The following is a 22,114-nucleotide window of genomic DNA, read 5'->3' as shown; positions in this document are numbered from 1 at the left end:
AACACCCACCATAATATTAAATCCTTCATGCTAATAGCTTTACAATATTAAACTTTACAATAAGATTTTGAAAAATGATATAATGATAATTTTAAATGTCTTTGGTTTGCATATAGTCAGAATATTGTTATACATAACCAGTAATATGATTTTTTTTACACTCAACCCTATTTGTTTGATGTTTTACATATTACTGTTTGATAATTACCATAAGTTTTCTTCAAAATAAATAATTAATTAGTAAGATATTTTAGAATTTACAGTATAAAGCTGTAATAATTAATATAATCAATCTTTATCCTTACTAACAGTTTAAGTTGGATTAATCATTACCTATATATTTAAAATAAAATTATAATTATGCAAATTACTATTATTTTTATTATACTAAAAATACATCAAATAGTTTAGACATAAAAACAGTAATATATAAGCTATTTGATTTAATAGCAAATTTAAAATTCTGTAACATATTATCATATCACACTTTTAATATTTATATAAAGCTCACATCATCAATTATGTTAGTCATTATTTTTTACTCACAAGTTGTAACTATATATACTTTCAACCTATATATGTTGTATGTCAGATATCAATTTGCATAAAATAACAGCTGATGCATATCATCAGATGCCAATTTTGAATAGTTTCTTATAAGTAAACATTTTTATTTATTAATTAAATTGTCTTTTATTTTATAAGTAAGTCTATGTATCATAATTATTTGCATATATCCTGAAAATTTCAAGTAAATACCATTAATACTAAATTATATATCATAGATAATGTTAATCAAAATTTTAGCTATAATTAAACATAAAATTTTTCAGTCTTAATGTACTTTTATTGCATAAGTAAATTAGTTCATTACATTTTTAAATATATAATGCTAAAATTTCAACATGTTTGGATTCATATTGGTGGAAATTTTCTTCTTTAAAATATGCAGTTATCATCAGTATAGTAAACATGTAATGTATAGTTGGTTATGTATGTAGAATATCACATATAAAAGGATCATGTGACTATACATGATACAGAATAGAATGGTCTAAGCTTTTCCTTATTTGGTAATAAATAATATAGATCTGTATAGAACACATGTAAAATTTTGCATACCCTACATACATAAGTATTTATATATTACATGTTATCATAACACTCCACATGCATAATATATATATACCACCAGTTTTTTCTAAAAAATACTTCTATTTTTCAGAACGGTTTTAAGCCTAATTATAATATATAATAGTAGAAACAATAAAATATACTCCAATTGACTAATGTTCTCAATTACCTACCCAACTTTTCTTTCAAAAGTAATAGTGATAATAGTCAACAGACTCTAAAAACTCATACTTTTTCTATAAAAAAAAAAGGTGTGAAAGATTTTGAATTAGATAAAACTTTTGGTTAAGATTCATACTTTACAATATTAAAGATATATCTATTTAAAATTTTAAAATAATTTTTTCTGGATAGTGAAAATTATTTTTTATTTTATTAAAAACTAAATTGTAGATAGTTTCTTTAAATATGGATTTTAGCAAATAAAAATTAAGATTTTTTTTTTATTTTTTTAATAAACTTTATTAACAATTTGTTTTTCTCTTTTTTTAAGAAGTAGTTTTTTTATGTTTTTATATATATGAGATAAAACCTTTATGAAAAGGGATTTTATAAAATGGTTAATAATGTTTTGATTTTTTCTTTTTAAACAGTTAATAATATTGGTCAAATCTATATTAAAGTTTTTTTAACATAATATTACTACTGCAATATTGCTTAATATAAATAGAGTTCTGAACAGGTTGACTAAATTCAGGTAATCTAACAGGTTGACCTGAATTTATCAAATCAGATTTTGCAATTGCAATTCAGCATCAGTTCAAGTTGTAACATCAATATAACTTGAATGACCTGTTAACCTGAAACTATAATTTTATATAATAAGTGAGTTATTATAATTCACTTTTTATATTGATTTTATATATAAGTTGTAATATTGGAATTCACTTTTTTATATAATAAAAGTAAGTTGCGATATCAGAATTCACTTTTTTATATTGATTTTATATATAAAAAGTGAATTGCAATATCAGAATTCACTTTTTTTATATTGATTTTATATAAAAAAATTAGTTACAGTATTGTGATTCACCTATTTACACTGGTCAAAATCTATGTTATCGGGTATATATCAGGCACCTATATATCGGTGATAAATCAGATATATATCACTTATTTACATATATTGGGTACACATCAGGTACTCGATATGTCACTGATATACACTGGTCAAAATTTATGCTATCAGGTATATATCGGGCATCTATATATCGGTAAGTAAAATGTTTTGGCATAGTATGACATACAGTACAGTAAGGCGATACAAATAAAAAAAAATGGTTCTCATCCTGATTTTTTAAAATTTTAAGGTCGGCGGTCGGACTTTTTTTTTTATTAGTTCAAAAATTTTATATGAAAAAATACGAATTTGATTGGATGTATATAGTAAAGGAAATTTTTTTTGACAATCATCAAGACATCAAATATCACGTTATTCACGTTGCAATTATTTCTCACACATTGATCTTTTTTAAAAAATCTTTTAAACGTAAAACAAATTAAATAAAAAATAATGCCTGCCGCAAAAGCAAGAATATTATGTGGTAATACCACTTTATTTCCTTGGAGAATAATTAGTATTGAAGAAAAATTAACTATTCAAGGCTTATTTGAGTATATAGTTGATCAATATATTCCACGGCTAAAAGAAGAGGTATTAGAAAAGATAGAAGCACGTTGCTCAAAAGTAAAAGAACAAGCTGGAGATGAGATTGAGTTAGGATGTATAATTAGTGATGTAGTTAGTAATTTTGGTAACCTTTTCACATTTAATATAAAAAAAATCTCAAATGAAAATAATTCCCAACTAGTTAACGCGTTTGATATTTTAAGAAATGCTGCAAAAGAGCTTCATCTACCTACATTTTCATTTTCCCAAAATCCTAAATTAAATGACAAATTAAAACTAGATATTCTTTCTTACATATCTTCCCATAAAGGTGGATGGACATTTGATGTTATACCTATAGGAAAAAAATTTATTAAAGAATTATCAGACGCGTTATGGTATGTTGATAAATGTGGATATAAAACATTTAATGATAGATACACAATTCCAGTAAAATTCTTTCAATTTGTTGGTCGGTTTGATCCAGTAAGGGAAAAAAAGAGTTACCTTTTATTTACCTATGATGAATTGAACTTTCAAAGTCAAAATATGACGGCCTATCTTGAGATGTCCTGGATCAATCATCCATGCTTTGATTTTTTGAAACCACCTTTAGTCAAATTTGCAAGTGATCTTCAAAAATATGCAGAATATTTGTTAAAAAAAACTGTACAAACAAAAAAAAATCATGATTCAATGATACCTATAGTAAATGAAGGTGATGCGGGTAAATTGAAAATCATCTTACCTGTTATGTTTAGAAATCCGGCTATCATAACCAAATATAAAGAATTAATCAAGGCTGTTGAATTTGCAGATTATTGGGAAACAATAAATGTAGATCCATATTGTCCTGATAATAGAACGTAAGTAAAATAGCTGATATCAGGATTTTTTATATGAAAAAAATTAAAATATGACTAATTTTTTAGAGCAAAAAGTACATATTTACAGAAATTAGAAGAGGCATTTACGTTTAAAATGGGAATGTATACTTACCATCATGGAAATATAATGAACACCACTTTTATTTGGAAAATAGATCCAAGCGTTGATGAATCTATAGCTTTTGAAAAAAATTATAAAATCCGAAGTGAATTGAAAAATTCTATGCCAGTATATGCAACACGAGCAATGAGAAGAGAATTTGTAGATACTTGTGATATGTTTCTTGGTAATGTTGAAAAGTCAAGAGTTCGTAGAATATATAAAGAGTTTGTAGGAGACTCAACTGCAGATGAAATGGAGATAGACATCAGAGTAAAACTTGCCTTTGATCTAAGAGATCCAGACATTATTACTGATCTTCGACACTTTAATGAAGGAAGGATATCTATTTATGATACCTTTTGGGAATATAGCAAAAAATTCTTAGAAGGTACTGCCCAAGATTCAGTTGTTGCAGTTGATGAAAGACGCCATGATCCTATTGTGCATTTAGCTCGTGCTATATCTGTAGAAGATTTAAAAAATCAGATAGCAAAATTATGTCCAAAAGATACTCCAATCCCATCAGTACAATGGCTAAGACTTCAGTTCTGGCCAAAAAACCCATGGAATCTATCAAGTTTGCAATTTACCGGAATCTTACCATTAAAATTTATGATACAAATTCGGCAATTACATATGGATCATATTGATAGTCATTATGCATCAGCAATTTTTCGTTATCTTAAGGAATTGGCCATAAAATTTAAGGACAATACATGGTTGGTCTTTTTGGATGATAAACATCGCTGCAAAATTGGAGAACCAGGACATCCAGTAGCTGCAATAGAACGTGGAAAACAAGTAGTTGTTACTACACATGAAACTTTTGCTGTTTCAGATCATGATTTCACAAAATGTAGCCTAATTCCTAGTGTAACGATGATCTGTAATATACCGGACAATATAGAAGGATCATTTTACCGAGGACATGTAAATATTGGCTTAAAAGATGCAACATTTCAAACATCAAGTTCATTGCGGCATATGACAGAATTGTATGATATATTATTACATACCGAAAAACATCATCCCTTTTTAATGCTATATACAGATGGTGGTCCCGATCACAAAATTACTTTTCTTCGTGTTCAACTTTCATTAATAGCAATGTTTATTGCTTTAGATTTGGATTATTTAGTTGCCGTAAGAACACCACCTGGACACTCATGGAAGAATCCCGTAGAACGAATAATGTCAATATTAAATCTTGGTATGCAATGTGTTGGATTGATGCGTCAAAAAATGAGTGAGGAAATGGAGAAATTAATTAATGGGTGTAATAGTTTAGAAGACATTCGGGAAAAAGCAAAAATTAATAATAAATTAGAAGAAGAATTATTACAAAGTATGGAACCTACTCGAGACTTGTTAAGTAGTATATTTACTCGCCAAAATCTTAAAGATGAACCCTTTAAAATGTTCAAACCTGCAACTAAAACTGAGATGGAAACATTCTGGGAATCCGTACATTTGGTAGATGATTCAATTACAATGGATGATACATCACAAAAAAAGTTGCCGATAAGGTTAGTGCATTGATTAATGACAGTATCTCATATTCATATACTAATAATTAACGCCAGTGTACCTTCTTTTAGCCAAAGTTGCAGGAATTTATGGAACATTGCTGTCGAAAACGTCTGTATTTTTTTGAAATAAAAAAGTGCGGAAGTAGTGAATGTGACATATGTAGGCCAATTAGAAGTGATATAAATGTTTTTAAGGAACTAAAAGGTCTACCTGATCCCATTCCTGGACCCGATGATCACTATATTTCATTTTTAGAGGCGTATGAAAAGGAAACAACAGAGGAATATTGTCCTTCTTTACGAAATAGGAAACCTAGAAATAAATCAAAAGATGTAGAAAAAAAGGAGGAAATGGCATGGACTTTAGTCCAACTGCTCAATATGGAAAAAATGTAAGAACAATTGTAAAATGTGTAGAGTGTAACAAACCTCGTGTATTATATGCTCGTCATAAAATATCAGAGGAAGAATTTCGCCTACTTCAATCTTTCCTGGAATCAATAGAATATACCTGTGGTGTTACATTTAAAGGCCTTTCTGAGTTGAGTTCTTCTAAAAGTAGGAAAGAAAGTGATATAGACGTTAATGATGATGATGAAAAAGAAAATAATAATGGAGATATAGATGTTAATGAAGATAGTGAAAAAGAAAATAATAATGGAGATGATCCTATAGCTGAATTATTCAAAATAGTACAAATCAACAAAAAACATACTTGTACTTCAGCTATTGAGAAACCATACTTTGTAGCCGGAATTTTTCCTCAAATTTGTAACATATGTGGTATATCAGAGGATTTAATACAGGTAGAAAATGAGTTACCATATTGCAAAGAATGTCATGTCTCGGCTGGAGAAAAAAGAAAAATAGGAAAAAGGAAGTACTTTGACGGTGGTAATAAAAATAGTAGGAAAAAGCGTAAAATAGGAAATTAAAGTATAGTTGTCTATCAGTGTATTTAATAATATGCAAGGCGAGTATTTTAGATATTGAGAAGGTATTCTTTGAGTTATCAAGTGAAAAGGAGAGAACGCGTTTTCCGTTTTGCATCATGAATTTGGTTAATTACATGCGTGTATGCGTGTATCTTACTGGTACCTTTATGTAAATGCTATAATGTATTGAGCAATACAAAACGTGCTGGTATAGGATTTACAGTCACGTGATTAAAATTAACATATAAAATAAAATTTATGATTTGAGCCGAAATTAAGATCGGCGATTACGAGAACCATTTTTTTTTATTTGCTACGCCTAAAAGTATGCTCTGAAATCTATCAATCTGTATATCCGGTCATCTATCTGAAAATTGACTGGATTAAGATTGAATCCATTCAATCTGATAATTTTTTATTATTATACCAAATTTTTTTTTCTTAAAACAAAGATTTTTATTTTTCAGATTTAATTCAAGCTATAATATATTTATTAGTTTATAGTTTATTATATAGTAATGCGAAATTATTTATTAATTTGAACTAAATAAAATCATTACGTTTGTTTAAAGTAAACCCACCTCACATACTTACTCATATTCCAATAAAAAAGAAATGTTAGTATATTTTTTCAAAGTAAATTCTAAAAGAACTCCCACACATTTACACAATATCCCAAATAATCCAGGATTTCAGGAAGCTGAAAAGGACCCCGCTTACTTCTAATAAAGGTCTCCAGGCAAAATTTCAGATTTACTAGTAATTTTACCAACCTTTCTTATCTCATAATTTTACCATATATATATAGTGACCTTTTAAAATTATATTAAATTTTACCTTAGATTTTCAGAGACCTAAATTTTTTTAAATATTAAATAAACAAAATCATATGTGCCGATTTTTTGGAATTAGTCTAAATTAAGATTTTTATAAAAATTTAATATTTTAGTAAGATTAACATTACACAAATCTAAATTAAATATGTGTTACATATTTATGTAACTCAGATTTAATAAAAAATAAAAAAAATTTTTTTAATCAATATTCAAAAATAACGGTAATAACCACTTCTTTTTTCCCATCACTGCCCATCACTTTTCCATCATTTTTCTATTCACTTTTATTAAATATGACAAAAAAGTTTATAAGCAAATATAGCAGTTATTTTTAAGTGGTAAGTAAAAAAAAACTTAATATTTTATATACATAGATAAGACATATTTTTTCATAATTTTTAGCTTTAATTTATTGTTTTTTCTTTGTAAAAAATACATGCAAATAAAAAATAATTATGATGTAAAATAGTTGTAAAATGAATAATAAGATATTCTTTTTTTTAAAAATAACTAATTATATATTTGTTTTTTATCTTTTAAAATTATTTTATTAGATTTATTCTACTAAAATCCTTAAATGGCAAATAAAATCTTTTAAATAAAGTAAAAGAATTTGGGATTCTCTTATGAAAGCATTTTTTGGTAAGAAATAAAATTTTCAGATCGGACTTTATGCAGGTGACAAAATCGTGCATTATTATTCCTGGAGATATGCTAACGTCATCATTTTACATTCATTTGAAAGCTGAGAATTTGCTCTATCGTAAGAATCAAAGATCAGGAAAATTGGATCACTGAATGAGGCGTAATTAACGATCAAAGTCAAATCAAATTTAAAAATTAAAAATAAATATATTAGACGTAATTATTCACAATCCAGTGATTCAATTCATTCGATTTTAGGCTTATTAGATAGACCTCAATTTTCTCTTTCAAATGAATATAATTTCATTCGTGTAGCTTGCATCTACAGGTATTTAATAAATTTTTTTATATCAGATTTTATCAAACTTATAAAATTTTATATTAATAATATAATTGATGATTCCTAAACATCTACATATATTAAACGAATTATTTTAAATTTATTTTAAAGATAAAAGTTGGCATCACCTTAGGGAGTAAAGATCATTCAAATTGAATCACTACATGTGAAGTAATTAATGATCAAATTTAGATAAAATTCAATAAATATACTGAACGTGATTACTGAACAACTAGTGATTCAATTCACTTGATTTTAGATTCATTAGATAGATCTCGATTTTCTCTTTCAAATGAATGTAAATTTATTTGTATAGCTTATTTCTACGAAGAATTATCAATGATTTTGTCATGAGAGTTATATTTGATCTTTTAAATTTTAATGATATCATATATTAAAAAAAAATTAAAAATTATATAATTAATTAGTTTTTTTTGCATTATCTAGTATAAATTTATTATTCTTATATAAATGATAATTTATATTTGCTTTAATAAAATTATTTTTGTGTAAAAAAATTAGATTCCAAGGATCGGCCCATATGTATTTTATAATCATTACAATAAATTTTAAAAATTTTTTATTTTTACTAAGTTTAATTCTTATTCTTTAAAGATAAATAACTTTTATTAGTAAAAAAAGTACTTTGAATTACAAAAATACTATAAAAAAAATCTTAAAGACACACATCTTTAACTTTACTTCGAAACTATTATTCACTTACTTTCTTTAAAAAAATCTAATTGATTTTTTTTTAAAAAAAATAAATTCGTAATTGGTATTATTATGAAAAAATGCTCGTACCCCATAAGTATTAATCCAACTGCTATGAAAATATTTATCTAAATATTTTCGACCTTGCCGAACAACTTTACTTAAGCATGAAAAAGTGATTTCATTTGACCAAAGTGCCCAAATTACGCCCTATAATCACTGATCGGGAAAATAAAAAAAATTAAAAGTGCGAAAATTGCTCGTATTCCGTAAATATTAAACTGATTCTTATGAAAATTAATATTCAGGTAGTTTCGATCTCGCCGAACAATATTACTTAAGCTTAAAAAGGTGATTTCATTTGACTAAAATGCCCAAATTACGCTCCGAATTTAATAAACAAAAAACGTAAATTTTAAGTTAATATTAAAATAAAAAAATGCTCGTATGCAATAAATATTACTCCAACTGCTATAAAAATTCAAATATAAGTAGTTCGACCTTACTAAACAACTTTCTTAGATAGTAAAATATGATTTGATTTAACCAAAGTACTGAAATTAAATTCTGAAGTTGCTAATTGCTGTACGAATTTTTATATTTAAAAGCTAATTTTTGTAATAATTTTCAAAAAGATAGTGCTAATGCAAATAAAATTAAAAATATAAAATGGTTTTTACAAGTATAAAGAAGAGAATAAATTTTTTATTTTGAGAAAAAATTATAAAACGTATATTACCAAATATTGTAATAATTGTTGTACAATATTTCAAATTAGTATATATAAGGTAAATATTAAATTTTATATACAATTTTACCTTATTATTTACCGAAACATTTGTAAACTTATATTTGATTTTACCTTATAAAACCGGAAACCTATTTTAACTTTACCTTACATATCCGGGAGACCTTTATTTGTCATATATATAATTTTACCTTTATCTATTAAGAGACCTAAAATTTTTTTTTAATATAAATTTTACCTTATATTTTCGGAGACCTCTATTAGAAGTAAGCGGGGTCCTACCTCCTCCCAATTTTCAAATATCGTATCAAGTTAGTATTCAGAGAGAATTTAACATTGCTTAAAATAACTGCACAATAGGTGAATCAGATAGCTGATTTTAGTTCTCATAAATATTGATACTTTCATCAATACCTTTGTGAGAATTATTATCATTATTACTATTTAACTGTTCAAACCTATTTTGTTTATATTCTTCAATAGATTCTAAAAGAAAAAATCATTTAGTATTTATTATATTTGATAATTGATACTATTAAGTTTGGTTATTTCTTACTGGGATTATCAAAGAAAAAAAGTTTTCTTGATAAACTAAATTCTTTAAGAATATTAATATTACATATGTACCAATTTGTGGAATTATATGCTATGTCCACAAAATAGATTTGCCAAATGAATGCAACGTTAAAAGTCATGTGACAATAATGGATCTATATTATCTGATACACAAAATCAATTAGTTATTTGAATTTTAATTTTTTTTAATACAAGTAACATTAAAATTATAAAATCAGAATACAATTCTCATAACAAAATTGTGAATATCTTGGGCTATACATAAGATAGTTGGATGAATTTATATTCATTTAAAAGAAAAAATCAAGACTTATCTAATGAACCTAAAATTAGATGAAAATAATTACTGGTTGCTGAATAAATGCGTTCAATGCATTAATTTGCAATTTTTTGCTTTGATCGTAAATATCTCTGCATCTAGTGATTCAACCTGAATGTTCTTTGATTTTTAAGCTAGAGCAAGTTTACATCTTTCAAATAAATATAAAATCATTCAATTAGCATACATGTATGCTGAGAAATCAATGATTATATAATTCACATAAAACCCGTTATAAAAAATATTTTAAAATTACATTTCTTACCAAAAAAATTATTTTCAAGAAGTTTCCAGAGTCCTTTTACCTTATTTAAAAAATTTATTTGCTTTTTAAGGACTTTAATTAAATAAATCTAATAAAACAATAATAAAAAGTAATGAGTAAGTTTAGAGATCCTGGACGAAACTGAAATATTTAGTCATTTGACTAAACTGAAATAGTTTAGACATTTAAAATTAAAAGATGAAATGCCAAAATTCAATATTCTATAGTATTTCAATGAATTTTTTATAGATTTACATGGATTTTTAATTATAATAATTACTTATAAAAAAAAAATAATAAATTTATATTAAAATATAATATTTTTTAAAGGAATTTATAAAACTTATTATATGTATAATATAATTTCATATATTTTTATAATAAAACTATAATTTTATATAATTAAAATTTAAACTTAAAAATTATTACTATATAGTTTAGTCAATGACGAAACTGAAACTAGTTGGTGACGAAACTGAAATTTTTGGTAAAAAGAGTTTAGCCAGATATTACTAAATAAGTTGTATAGTTTATTAAACAAAAAAAGTAAAAACTTTTCGAAACTCTTATATCTTTTATTTTACATATATTTTTACAAAAAAAAAGCAAAGAAAACTAAAGTTAAAATAAATAAAAAGATTTTTTTTCTATAAATAACAAATATTAATGTATTTTTTTTACTTACTGTTTAAGAAATAACCGCTATATATGCCTGCAAACTTTTTTGGTTCACTTATTAGGATGCTGTCAGATATTACCTAATATTTTAGAGGGAGGGGGTAATTATAGATTGTAGATTATACATGTAGCTGAAACCTCTATGAAGCTAAACAGGATTTTTGACTTTCAGTAATTTAATTATAATAAATTATTAAAAACTATCCAGAAATCCATCTGAAACTCTAAAGACTTTATATTATAGTTTCGGCTGGATGTAGAGATTAATTTTTATCATTTTTTAACTTAATTTTGATTTAAAGACATGGCCAAAAATCACGTGAAAAGGTTTCAGCTACAAGTATATCTTAGGTTACATATAATACTAAATAAGGAATTATATATATAACATATTTTACTTAGGAGGGAGGGGTAAGCTCTTATATTAAAATGATATTAGGTAATATCTGATAGTGTCCTAATGAAAAAGTGATTGAGTAAAGAAATGCTTAGTATCATTATTTTTAAAATATAAATTAAATTTTTTTTTTTATTTTTGGATAATTCTAAATTATTTAAATATGTAACCCATATTTAATTTAGGTTTGTATAATGTAAATCCTATTATACAGCTAAATTTTTATAAAAATCTTAATTTAAGCTAATTCTACAGATCAGCAGATATGATTAATATTGAAGGATGATGGTAAAAATAATTTGTTCATGTTAAAAATGTTGAAAAAAAAGGAATTTAATATGATTTTTATTAAAAAAATGAAACGAATGAGAAAGAAAGTAGTAAAAAAAAATCTGATAGATAAACTATTTGATTAATAATATTTAACTATTTAATCAATGTGACACATGAATAAGTTGCTAGTACAAGCCATCCATGTGATCAAATACTTATTAACCTTGTTTATGACAACAATTTTTCTAAAATATTAATATATATATATATTTGTATTATAGAAATTTATATAGTAGATTATATATAAAATTATACATTTATAAAAATTTAAAATATTAAATATTTAAATATATCTACATTTCTTATTTATTTAATAAAATAAATCAAATATTTGTTATTAAAAAATCTCATTATATATAACATTTTTTATTTAGCATTTCTAGTTACGATTAATAAAAATCTTGATGCATTAATTTGATGTAACTCAATCTTGATAAAATGATATATAGCTGATCATGTGAAAATATTAGTTATTATGATAAATAGAGATTCACATAGTTCAGTGTTTGATCCTATAACTTGTTAATAGTTATAAAAAAATGTATATATACCAGAAATTAGTATTACTTTAAAATAAATCTTAGTATATAAAGAAGTCATTAAAGAAGTCAATAAAATTTATAGTATGAAAGTACAATTACCAATATATAAACCTATAATAATTTCAGCATTAATTATTTTACTGTAAAGATCATGACAAATTAATTGAGTCTCATTGCAAAACCCTTTTAAGAGATTTAAATTTTACAGAAGTATTATTAAAACTTCTACTTTTAATTTCAATTTGCCAAAAGGAAGGCCAGAAATTTTTATTTAAAAATTCTAAAAATAGTTGAAGTTAGTCCATATTGTTATATATTATCTGTTAAATTTATAGAATCTGCACTAAAGTATATATGAAATTTGCTAAGAAATCAGTTTATTATTAGAGTTGAAATATATTTAATATCATCATTTTTTGGAATTAAGATAGCCTTTTTAACTATATAATTCATATTATTAGAATTTTTGATTAAGTTTAAATAGATAAAATAATTTACCTCTAAAAATTACTATAAATAAAGAGAAGTTTATTATGTCTTTTATATTTAGAATAACAGAATATTTTTCATTACCAATCTGTAAAAGAAGATCAGTAAAACTTTTTTATCCTTAGTTTTCATAGACATTGTTAGTTTTAAAATTACAGTTAACTCTCTTTATAGTTACACATTTATGACAGTCCATATTTGATAATTATAAGAAAATGTGACTATATAAAAAATTTCTTATATTTGTATATTATAATTTCAGCCAAAAATTAATATAATTTTAGCCAGAATTATATTTAAAACTTTATTGTATCATAACTCTGCCAATATTGATCCTAGAGAGATGATCTTACTACCATTTGATTCATCTTGATGAAATAAATCTAATGATATAAGATACATCGAAATCCAATTACTAGATCAATTTCTAAAATTAAAAAATATTAAATGGTTTTTAAGTAGTAACTCTGTCAATATTGATCATAGAGAGATGAGCTTATCACCATTTGATTCGTCTTAATGAGGTGATTCCAACGAACTATTAATCATCATTTTATAATTACAGTCAACTCCCTCTATAGTCACTCCCATTATAGTCACATTCTACTATATAGTCACACCAGTTGAATGTTCAAAACACTTTATTATTAAAATCTATCCTATATAGTCACAATCTATCTATAGTCACTATCACACCTATCCTCAAAAATCTTATATTAAAAAGAACCGTTTATAATCACAGTTATATAAAGAATATATTAAATAACTTGGCATCTAATAATCGTACAAAGATGTATCATAGCTTGTTAGAATCATCTCACTGAGACGAATCGAATGGTGGTAGTTTTATCCCTTTCCGATCACTGGCTGACGAGTTATTCAACAAAATGTTAAACATCGGCATTATAATATTTCTTGATTTACGTTTACTGCGCCATTTAACACTTTGCCAGATTTCTCGGTACCTAGTGATTGTAAAAAGACGATTTATAGCTCGTTGGAATCGCCTCATTGAGACGAATCGAATGGTGGTAAGCTCATCTCTCTGTGATCAATATTGACGGAGTTATTACTTAAAAACCATTTAATATTTTTTAATTTCAGAAATTGATCTAGTAATTGGATTTCGATGTATTTGATACCATTAGATTCGTCTCATCAAGACGAATCGAATGGTAGTAAGATCGTCTTTCTAGGATCAATTTTGGCGGAGTTATTACACAAAAACCATTAATATTTTTTTAATTTCGGAAATTAATCTAGTGATTGGATTTCGACGTATTTTATACCATTAGAACCGTCTCATCAAGACGAATCGAATGGCGGTAGGATCATCTCTCTACGATTAATATTGGCGAAGTTACGATACAATAAAGTTTTAAGTATAATTCTGACTAAAATTATATTAATTTTTGGCCGGAATTATGATATACAAATATAAGAAATTTTTTATATAGTCACATCTCTTTATAATCACCAAATATGGACTGTCCCAAATGTGTGACTATAAAGAGAGTTGACTGTACTAGATACTAAGAAATTTAGTAAAATATTAAATAGCGCAATAAATGTAAATTAAGAAATATTATAATGCCGATGTTTAGCATTTTATTGAATAATTTATCAGTCAATAATCATAAAAGGATAAAACTGGAGTAACCCTGAACAGATGCCTGCTACTTTCTGTCTAAGTGGTCACTACAAAGTATACCACTTGGGTTCACAACTGTACTATTAGTGCTAGGTAATCGCAGGTTGTAGTAGCCTTTGAGTGAGACTTCGTACTTAAAATGGTGGTATAGGATCTCGTTTACTTATAAGATAGGTCACCCCCAGGCCTAAGATAAAAATCATATATAAAATACTTTGCAGATCCTACTATAAAAAGAAATTTTATGTTACATTATTATGATTTTTTTTCTTTTTAGCTAATTAACTAATAGAATTTAAGAAAAAAGTAAGGTAAAAACTATTAGTAAAGGGCAATTTTCTACAGTGATCTTTATTATAAGTAAGCGGGATCCTGGTAGTATGGAAGGGTATTAGATGGTTGATATTACCTGTCAAAAGTGCTCTATGAAAGTAGGTGCTCTCTTAAGGTTGTAAAATAAATTGAGTGCCAGTATCATGCAATGGGTTAAAGGATGAGTAGGTGGCATACTCCTAGCTTTAAATCAGCCTGAAAAATGGCCTGATGAGGGATATTCTCATATAAGGTGCTGTCTTCCTGAGGAACTTTAAGTACTTGGTTGAATGGTTAACCCTTTGGGAATGATAGGGTACTGGCCTGATGATATCTCATAAGTGGTAGAAAGAGGCCTGGTCATAACATTTAGTAAAGTAAAAAGATAAAACTACCACTATTTGATTTGTTTTAGTGAGACGATTTTAACAAGATATGGTACACCTTTGTATGATTATTAGATGCTAAGTTATTTAATATATTCTTTATATAACTATGATTATAAATAGTTTTTTTTAATATAAGATTTTTAAGGATAGGTGTGATAGTGATTATAGATAAATTGTGACTATATAGGATAGATTTTAATAATAAAGTGTTTTGAAGTTTGAACATTCAACTGGTATGACATGTGACTATAATGAGAGTGACTATATAGGGAGTTGACTGTATTCATCTGTATAAATAATAAATTCAATCTGTTTAAATTATATTTCATTTTTAACATTTAGTCAATAGAATAATTCATTTTTTGAGTCTTTCTATAATGTTAAATGTAAACCCTAATAGCCAATACATAATTTAGGAAATGTAGGCATCTTTTTCCAAAAATAGATGGGAAATATTTGAACAAATTGGCCATCCATTAATTATCCAGATTGTAACACTAATTTACTATATATTATAAGAAATATTATACTATTATATGTATTTTTGATTGCTCTACAAGTTTTCTTAATATATCAAAAAGGAATTAGAATGTCATTTTTGACTTTTATATGTAATATATTAAATAGATATGACATAACATAAGTGCAATAAAAATCTTATTATTTAATAAATTGAAATTTTGAAAAAAAATTATGATGTGTTTTTTAACTCTGGCCAAAATTATAATTTTCGGCCAGAATTAAATGGTATGTGATCTTTAGCTACTATATCCTATTTTTATTTAAAAAATAATTTGATTACTACTATAATATCTTTAAAAAAAAAAATACTACAAATACTACAACTTTTTTCAAATATGAAAAATAATATCATAATTTTTACTGAAAACCTTCAAAAAAAAAGATGGTCAGAAATCAGAATATTCAAAGATAATAAATAATAAAAGTAATTATTATATATATATATATATAATATTACATATAAATTAATATTTTAATATACTGTATACAATATATAATAAATAAATACAAAAAAAAAATACAATGTTATTTTAAAGTAAATATTTATATATATAATACAAAGATAGTTTAGCTTAAAAAAAATTTTTAAAAAAATAAAAAATAAAAAAACCTTTTATTTATTTATTATACAACTCTTTTTTGTATTCTTTATTACAAATTTGTTTTTTTTTTGTTCAAATATTTTGTATATATTATAATCTTTAAAAAAATTTTATATCGAATTTGATTAATTTCATTTTCATCTGTTTACAATTTTTTCGTCATGAAATTTTTGAATAAAAAAGATCGATTTCACAGATTTTAACCCGTTAAATGTCCTGTTCCGTACAATTGATATTAAAGCAATAAAAAAAATGGGATGTTACAAATCTGATTTTCATATCAAGTCAATATCCATTTTTGAAATGATTTAAATTTCTAATAGATCATCTTTATAAATCTTCAATATCCGAAAAGTTTCATTAATGAGCAGAGGATCCACTATAATAAAGATAATAAAGATGTGTTTCTAAACCAGTTCTCATTAAGGGGGAATAAAAAAATTACAATTTAGTTAATTTAGTTTGAATTAAAAATTCGGGAAAATGTAAACAATTACGTTTGAACCAATTAAAACTTAAAATATTCACACGTTTTATAAGTATTGGGTGAAAAGTTTCTACAAGACCTTTTTTCCTTTTACTAAAAAGTAAATTGAATTAAAAATTCATTTGTAAGATATTTTTTTTTATAAAATGAAACTGTCCTATATATATTTTTACTTTCTTTTTGGGAAAATTTTCAAAAGTAAAAAGAAAAAAATCGCTTTTATAATAATTATAATAGATCTTGTTAAAAGGAGAATAATTTATTTTCTCCAAAGAACAAATCGGTTTTAAGTATCCGTAAATATATACAAATAAAAAAATCATCGAAATTCTGATTTACGATCTATATTCTAATTAAAAAAAAAAATCTTGTTCTTTTTAAAAATTTCACATTTTTTTTTTTTGGAAAGTGTGAGAAAAAAAAAAATATCTGTTTCACACATTATAATATATATATGCTACTATGTTGGATTTTACTACTTTAATAATTTATATAGTAATTTTTTCATTATATCTCGGTGGTATAATATGTTATTTCATATTCGGTGGTGACCATAAATCAGATAATTCACTTATTATTAAATATGACGATTATAAAAATTTTGAAGAAAGCGATGAAGAAATGATGGACGACAAAAGATATATAAAATATCATCAGTTGAATTCTGATGATGTTGTTGATGTATAAATTAAATTGTACATATATATTAGATATTTATTTAAATGTAATTTTTTTTTTTAAACAATACAAAATACAAAATACTGTATAAAAAGAAAAATTCTTTTTTTCTCATCTCTACCCTTTTTTACTTTAAATTTTTTTTTTAAATACTGTATAATAAAACTGTAGATATGTATTATTTATTTTTGAACTTCTTCCTCCTCATTTATTTCTTCACCATCTTCCAATGCTAAATCATCATCAGCTTCAAATGCATTAGCGGGAACAGCATATAAACGAATTACCGGCTATAAAAATAAATAACTAAAATTAGATTTGATCTATACAAATGAAATCTAATAAAGATTTTAACTTTACCTTGTTAGGATCTTTTATTAGTACGTATTTACCCTCTGGTAATTTCATACATAAGTCAATGACGGTTCTAACAATTCCCCACCCATTTGAAACTGACAAATTCATTTGGGCGGCAAAGTCACGTGGTTTATAAATTTGAGTACCCAGAATAGCATGTTTTGTATTATCTTTTGGAGAAACACGAGAAATATATCTATTATAAATAAAAGATTTTGTTAAAATAATTTTAAACTTAATAAAGTGACTTTTTAAGAGTATTTACCCCAATTTCATTTGGTCAGCCCCAGCTAAAATACTTTGAACTGCCCAACGTGCTAATTTGCAACTATTATTTTTCATTTCAGTCGTGACAACTGCTCCTCTTTGAGTATCCAATTTTTGTCGCCAATCTAAAGCTCCACCGGCTCCTTGAGATCTAGGGTCAAACTCATTCAAAGCTCTAATAGTAATTAATGAAGAATCACCACCCGAAGTTTTCACAACTGAATCTAGTTGTGTACGAACGACAATTGAAATGTCCTCATCTTCTTTAATGCTTATGTCAAATTTACGATACCGATAAGCAGTTGGTGCTAACATATCATTATCCTCTTGAGAGCTTATAAATGGATTAGGTTTATCAAGTTCATATTTTTCACCCTAAAAATAAATTTTTCCATAAAAAAATTAGAAAACATAACGAGAATTCGGCATTTAGGTGGCGTATTGGTGAAATTTATTACACCAAATTTTGTTCAAAGATTCAAGTATTACACCAGTAATACACCGGTGTAATACCGAATTAGTATAATGTGCCGTAATATTTTCGTCATGGCTTTAACCTAATTCACCCCCATGTATAGGAACGATTCTTACCTCATTAACTACTTGTAACGCAAAATAATGATTAATTAAGGTTGCCTCCATTGATAATGCACTTGGAGAATTAATATTATCCTTGTCCCCAGTCTCAAGTGGTGGATCAAATGAATTTTCATTAACGGTGATATTTTCTAAATTTAAAAGTTATTGTTTAAATTAAATCAAATAATAAATAATAAATATAATTGATGAAACATACCGTAAACTCCTGTATCCCGTTTATCAAAGAATAACTTATTTTCTACACGGTTAATAATAATATCCCAAGGATATACAGATCTAGGTGCACACATAAGTAAACTTAGAACAGAATCAGTAGCGAAAACGGTAGCTGTATCATCTTTTGCAAGCTAAACATAAAAAAAAAAGAAAAAGGTTAGATAAATTAAGTAAATTTAAGAAAAGAAAATTCTAATTTTATTTAATTTTATTTACTTGATCGATAATAGGATCCTTAGATGTAGATACAAAATATCGAACTTTATCGTTAGGGATTAATGGTTTTTCTGATTTGGTACGAATAAGATCATAATTTTTGTCATAATAATATAAAAAGCCATGTAAAGATCTAATGAAAAAAAAAAGTAATAAATAAATTAAAAAATTACTCGTATATAGTGTTAACAACGATATTAAAATTTGATACGTACATGTCTTCTACATTCTCTACATCTAAATTAAGCTTGGATAACCAATTAAATTCAATTTCTTCAAGAACTTTCCAATCCGGACCCACATTGACTGAAGCATCTCTAGCACGTTGAGGCTATAATAATATAGTAAACTATGTTAACTAAAAATAACCAAATTAAATCAAACAATTAAAATCAACTTTATCAACCTTATCATAATCTTTCCAGCCGTATCGTTTCCGAACCGCATTTTGAGCTGCTCTACCCCCGGGTGTATTCCGAGTTTGTGTGTTGGGCCTTTGGTATTGACCATTTCTAACGTTGCGATTAGTTTGACCTCTTGCGCCACTTGTTCGACCCTGTATTGAATATAAAAAAGTTAGAACATAAATGATCATAAATAATGAAATTAATCAAGGATTACATACTTTTGTACCACCGGTGGTTCTATATGAAGAGGCTTTCTTTTGAGCAGTAGATCGATTATCAACGACTGAAAATGAAGCTTCGTCTTCAGCATGAGCATAAGCAAAAGCATTTGATACACCATGACCAAAGGCTGTATACTGATCTATTGGTATAAGAAAAAGTTAATTGGTGTAAATTTGACAAAATCGGTATAATTATGAATAAAATAATACCTCGGTAATTTCTGTAATTTGTTCTTTGTCTTCCGGAAGATTCTTTTTCTCTTTGTTCTGGAGTAGACCAATCAGCAATTCGACCTAATTTATCAGCTTTACTATATGGAGCATATGGTATGTCTCTAAATTTTTCCGGTAACATAACAGGTGAAGGACCCCAACCATTATCATTATCAATAATTTCAGGAAGTTTAAATGAAGGTTCCTCCATATTTTTTTTCGAATAATAAATTTTTTTTTTTTGTGAAATCTATATAAGATAGATCATCTGTGTAACTTAAATATTCCATAATTGATATATATGATCCAACCTTAACTTTTTTTAAACTTTCTAAAAACCTTGAAACTTTTAAATGGATCAAGAAGAGGAAACAAAGGGAAATACCTCTAACTTTGAAAGCATCAACATAACCGAAATACCCGACAATGATGTTAAATTAGATAAAGAAAATTTTTCTAAAGGGTTAATGACCCTACTATCACCAGTAATTGAAGAAATGGATTCAAGAATTGTCGCGGTAAAAGCAAGTCAAAAAGAATTAAGTAAAGAAATTGAAAGATTACTTGCGGGTATGTTAAAAAGGTTGGGAAGTTAATTATAAAGGAAACATTTTAATTAATAGTAATTATTTTTATTTTTTTTTTTAGAACTTCAATTATTTGTTGAAGCAGCCGAACCACCACCAATTCAATCATCAATTCAAAAATTGATTTCAGCAAGAAAGAAATTAACAACAACAAATCAAACTCTTAAAACGGTTCATGATCGTATTGAAAGGATGCATGCTCAACTTAGCAAAGAAAACACGTAAGAGTAATATTTGTTTAGGATAAATTGATAAATTTGTAACATATATAATAATTAATTGTATATATTGTAATATTGTATATAAATTAATAAAAAGAAAATTATATATATATAATAATAATAATAAATAATAATAATAATATTTATTACAACTAACCTTATTTTTTTTCTTATTTTGAAAGGAAACGTCATACATTTTTTTAATTTTTTTAATAATGTCCTTAATTAAAAATATTTGAGGATCAGGGAATTTCAAAAATTTCAAAAAAAATTAATGTATTAATAAGGTAAGAATGAATTATTATAATAATTGTAATAAATAATAATATATAATTGTAATAATTTTTTTGAGCAAAGAAAAGATTAAATTATTTTATTTACACACAATTTGTCGATTGATTTAATATAATGACTTATATTGACCGTAATATTTATTACTAAATCTAAAAATTAAAAATTTAAAAATATTTTTATAATAATAAAATAATGATAAATATTTTTTTTAGCGCTAAAATAAAATTACCCAACAATTACATATAAATTACATCATCTATAGTTTAGGTTATACAAAAAAAATATAATTTTTATTATTTTCACACAAAGAGTAAAAGTAAACAAAATTAAGTTTTTTTTTGCTCGATTTCCTTTTTGTTTTATTATAATAGATAATAAAGAAAAATTTTTTTACAAAATTTCTTAAAAAATCTATTTTAGGATAATTTTTCTTAAAAGAAGGTTATTTATAGTTGAATGAATTACTATAAAAAGAATTCGGAAAATTGCGTCAAATAAAGGAAAATATTAGAGAATGATGATTGGTTTACGCTTAAAGATCAAGAAATTTCCAAATGAAGTAATAAGTGACCTATTAACTTTATTACTACGAAAGAAAAACAACAAATGGATTGCTAATGCATGTTAAATTATCAATATGCAGTGTTAATCTGATATAAACAAGGATATAAATCCACAATATGATTTGATTTCTCCCAACTTTTTTGATATTATTCAATTTATTTAATATTATATAATTGATATAATTGTTTTTTTTTTTATTTGATTTTACCTATCAGGAAATAGGAAAAAAAG

General features: G+C 25.2%; 4 protein-coding genes across 4 annotated transcripts; 3 read left to right on the top strand and 1 right to left on the bottom strand.

The window, feature by feature from the left end:
* Positions 1-2,647: 2,647 nt before the first annotated feature.
* On the top strand, positions 2,648-3,613 carry OCT59_030089 (uncharacterized protein; the record flags this gene model as incomplete). Its single annotated transcript, XM_066146430.1, has 1 exon — positions 2,648-3,613. One exon carries the CDS (start codon positions 2,648-2,650, stop codon positions 3,611-3,613), a length of 966 nt encoding a protein of 321 aa, XP_065995075.1.
* A 2,005-nt stretch (positions 3,614-5,618) lies between these two features.
* OCT59_030088 (uncharacterized protein) lies at positions 5,619-6,197 on the top strand (the record flags this gene model as incomplete). The annotated part of the gene is made up of 1 exon (XM_025322225.2): positions 5,619-6,197. The coding sequence occupies one exon, from the start codon at positions 5,619-5,621 to the stop codon at positions 6,195-6,197; it is 579 nt and encodes a 192-aa protein (XP_025166736.2).
* Positions 6,198-17,724: 11,527 nt separating this feature from the next.
* On the bottom strand, positions 17,725-20,442 carry OCT59_030087 (uncharacterized protein). Its single transcript, XM_066146429.1, has 10 exons — positions 20,215-20,442; positions 20,002-20,144; positions 19,783-19,932; positions 19,592-19,707; positions 19,377-19,509; positions 19,141-19,291; positions 18,936-19,072; positions 18,343-18,719; positions 18,081-18,273; positions 17,725-18,010 (listed from the first exon to the last, which is right to left on the bottom strand). The coding sequence occupies exons 1-10, from the start codon at positions 20,426-20,428 to the stop codon at positions 17,903-17,905; spliced, it is 1,722 nt and encodes a 573-aa protein (XP_065995074.1). The 5' UTR covers positions 20,429-20,442; the 3' UTR covers positions 17,725-17,902.
* Positions 20,443-20,570: 128 nt separating this feature from the next.
* Positions 20,571-21,229, top strand: OCT59_030086 (uncharacterized protein; the record flags this gene model as incomplete). Its single annotated transcript, XM_025328577.2, has 3 exons — positions 20,571-20,787; positions 20,866-21,025; positions 21,208-21,229. The coding sequence occupies 3 exons, from the start codon at positions 20,571-20,573 to the stop codon at positions 21,227-21,229; spliced, it is 399 nt and encodes a 132-aa protein (XP_025166002.2).
* Between the last annotated feature and the right edge of the window lie 885 nt (positions 21,230-22,114).

The sequence above is a fragment of the Rhizophagus irregularis genome, chromosome 9 (genome assembly GCF_026210795.1).
Source record: "Rhizophagus irregularis chromosome 9, complete sequence".
NCBI classification, from domain to species: domain Eukaryota; kingdom Fungi; phylum Glomeromycota; class Glomeromycetes; order Glomerales; family Glomeraceae; genus Rhizophagus; species Rhizophagus irregularis.
This window is presented reverse-complemented; position numbering and strand designations above follow the sequence as displayed.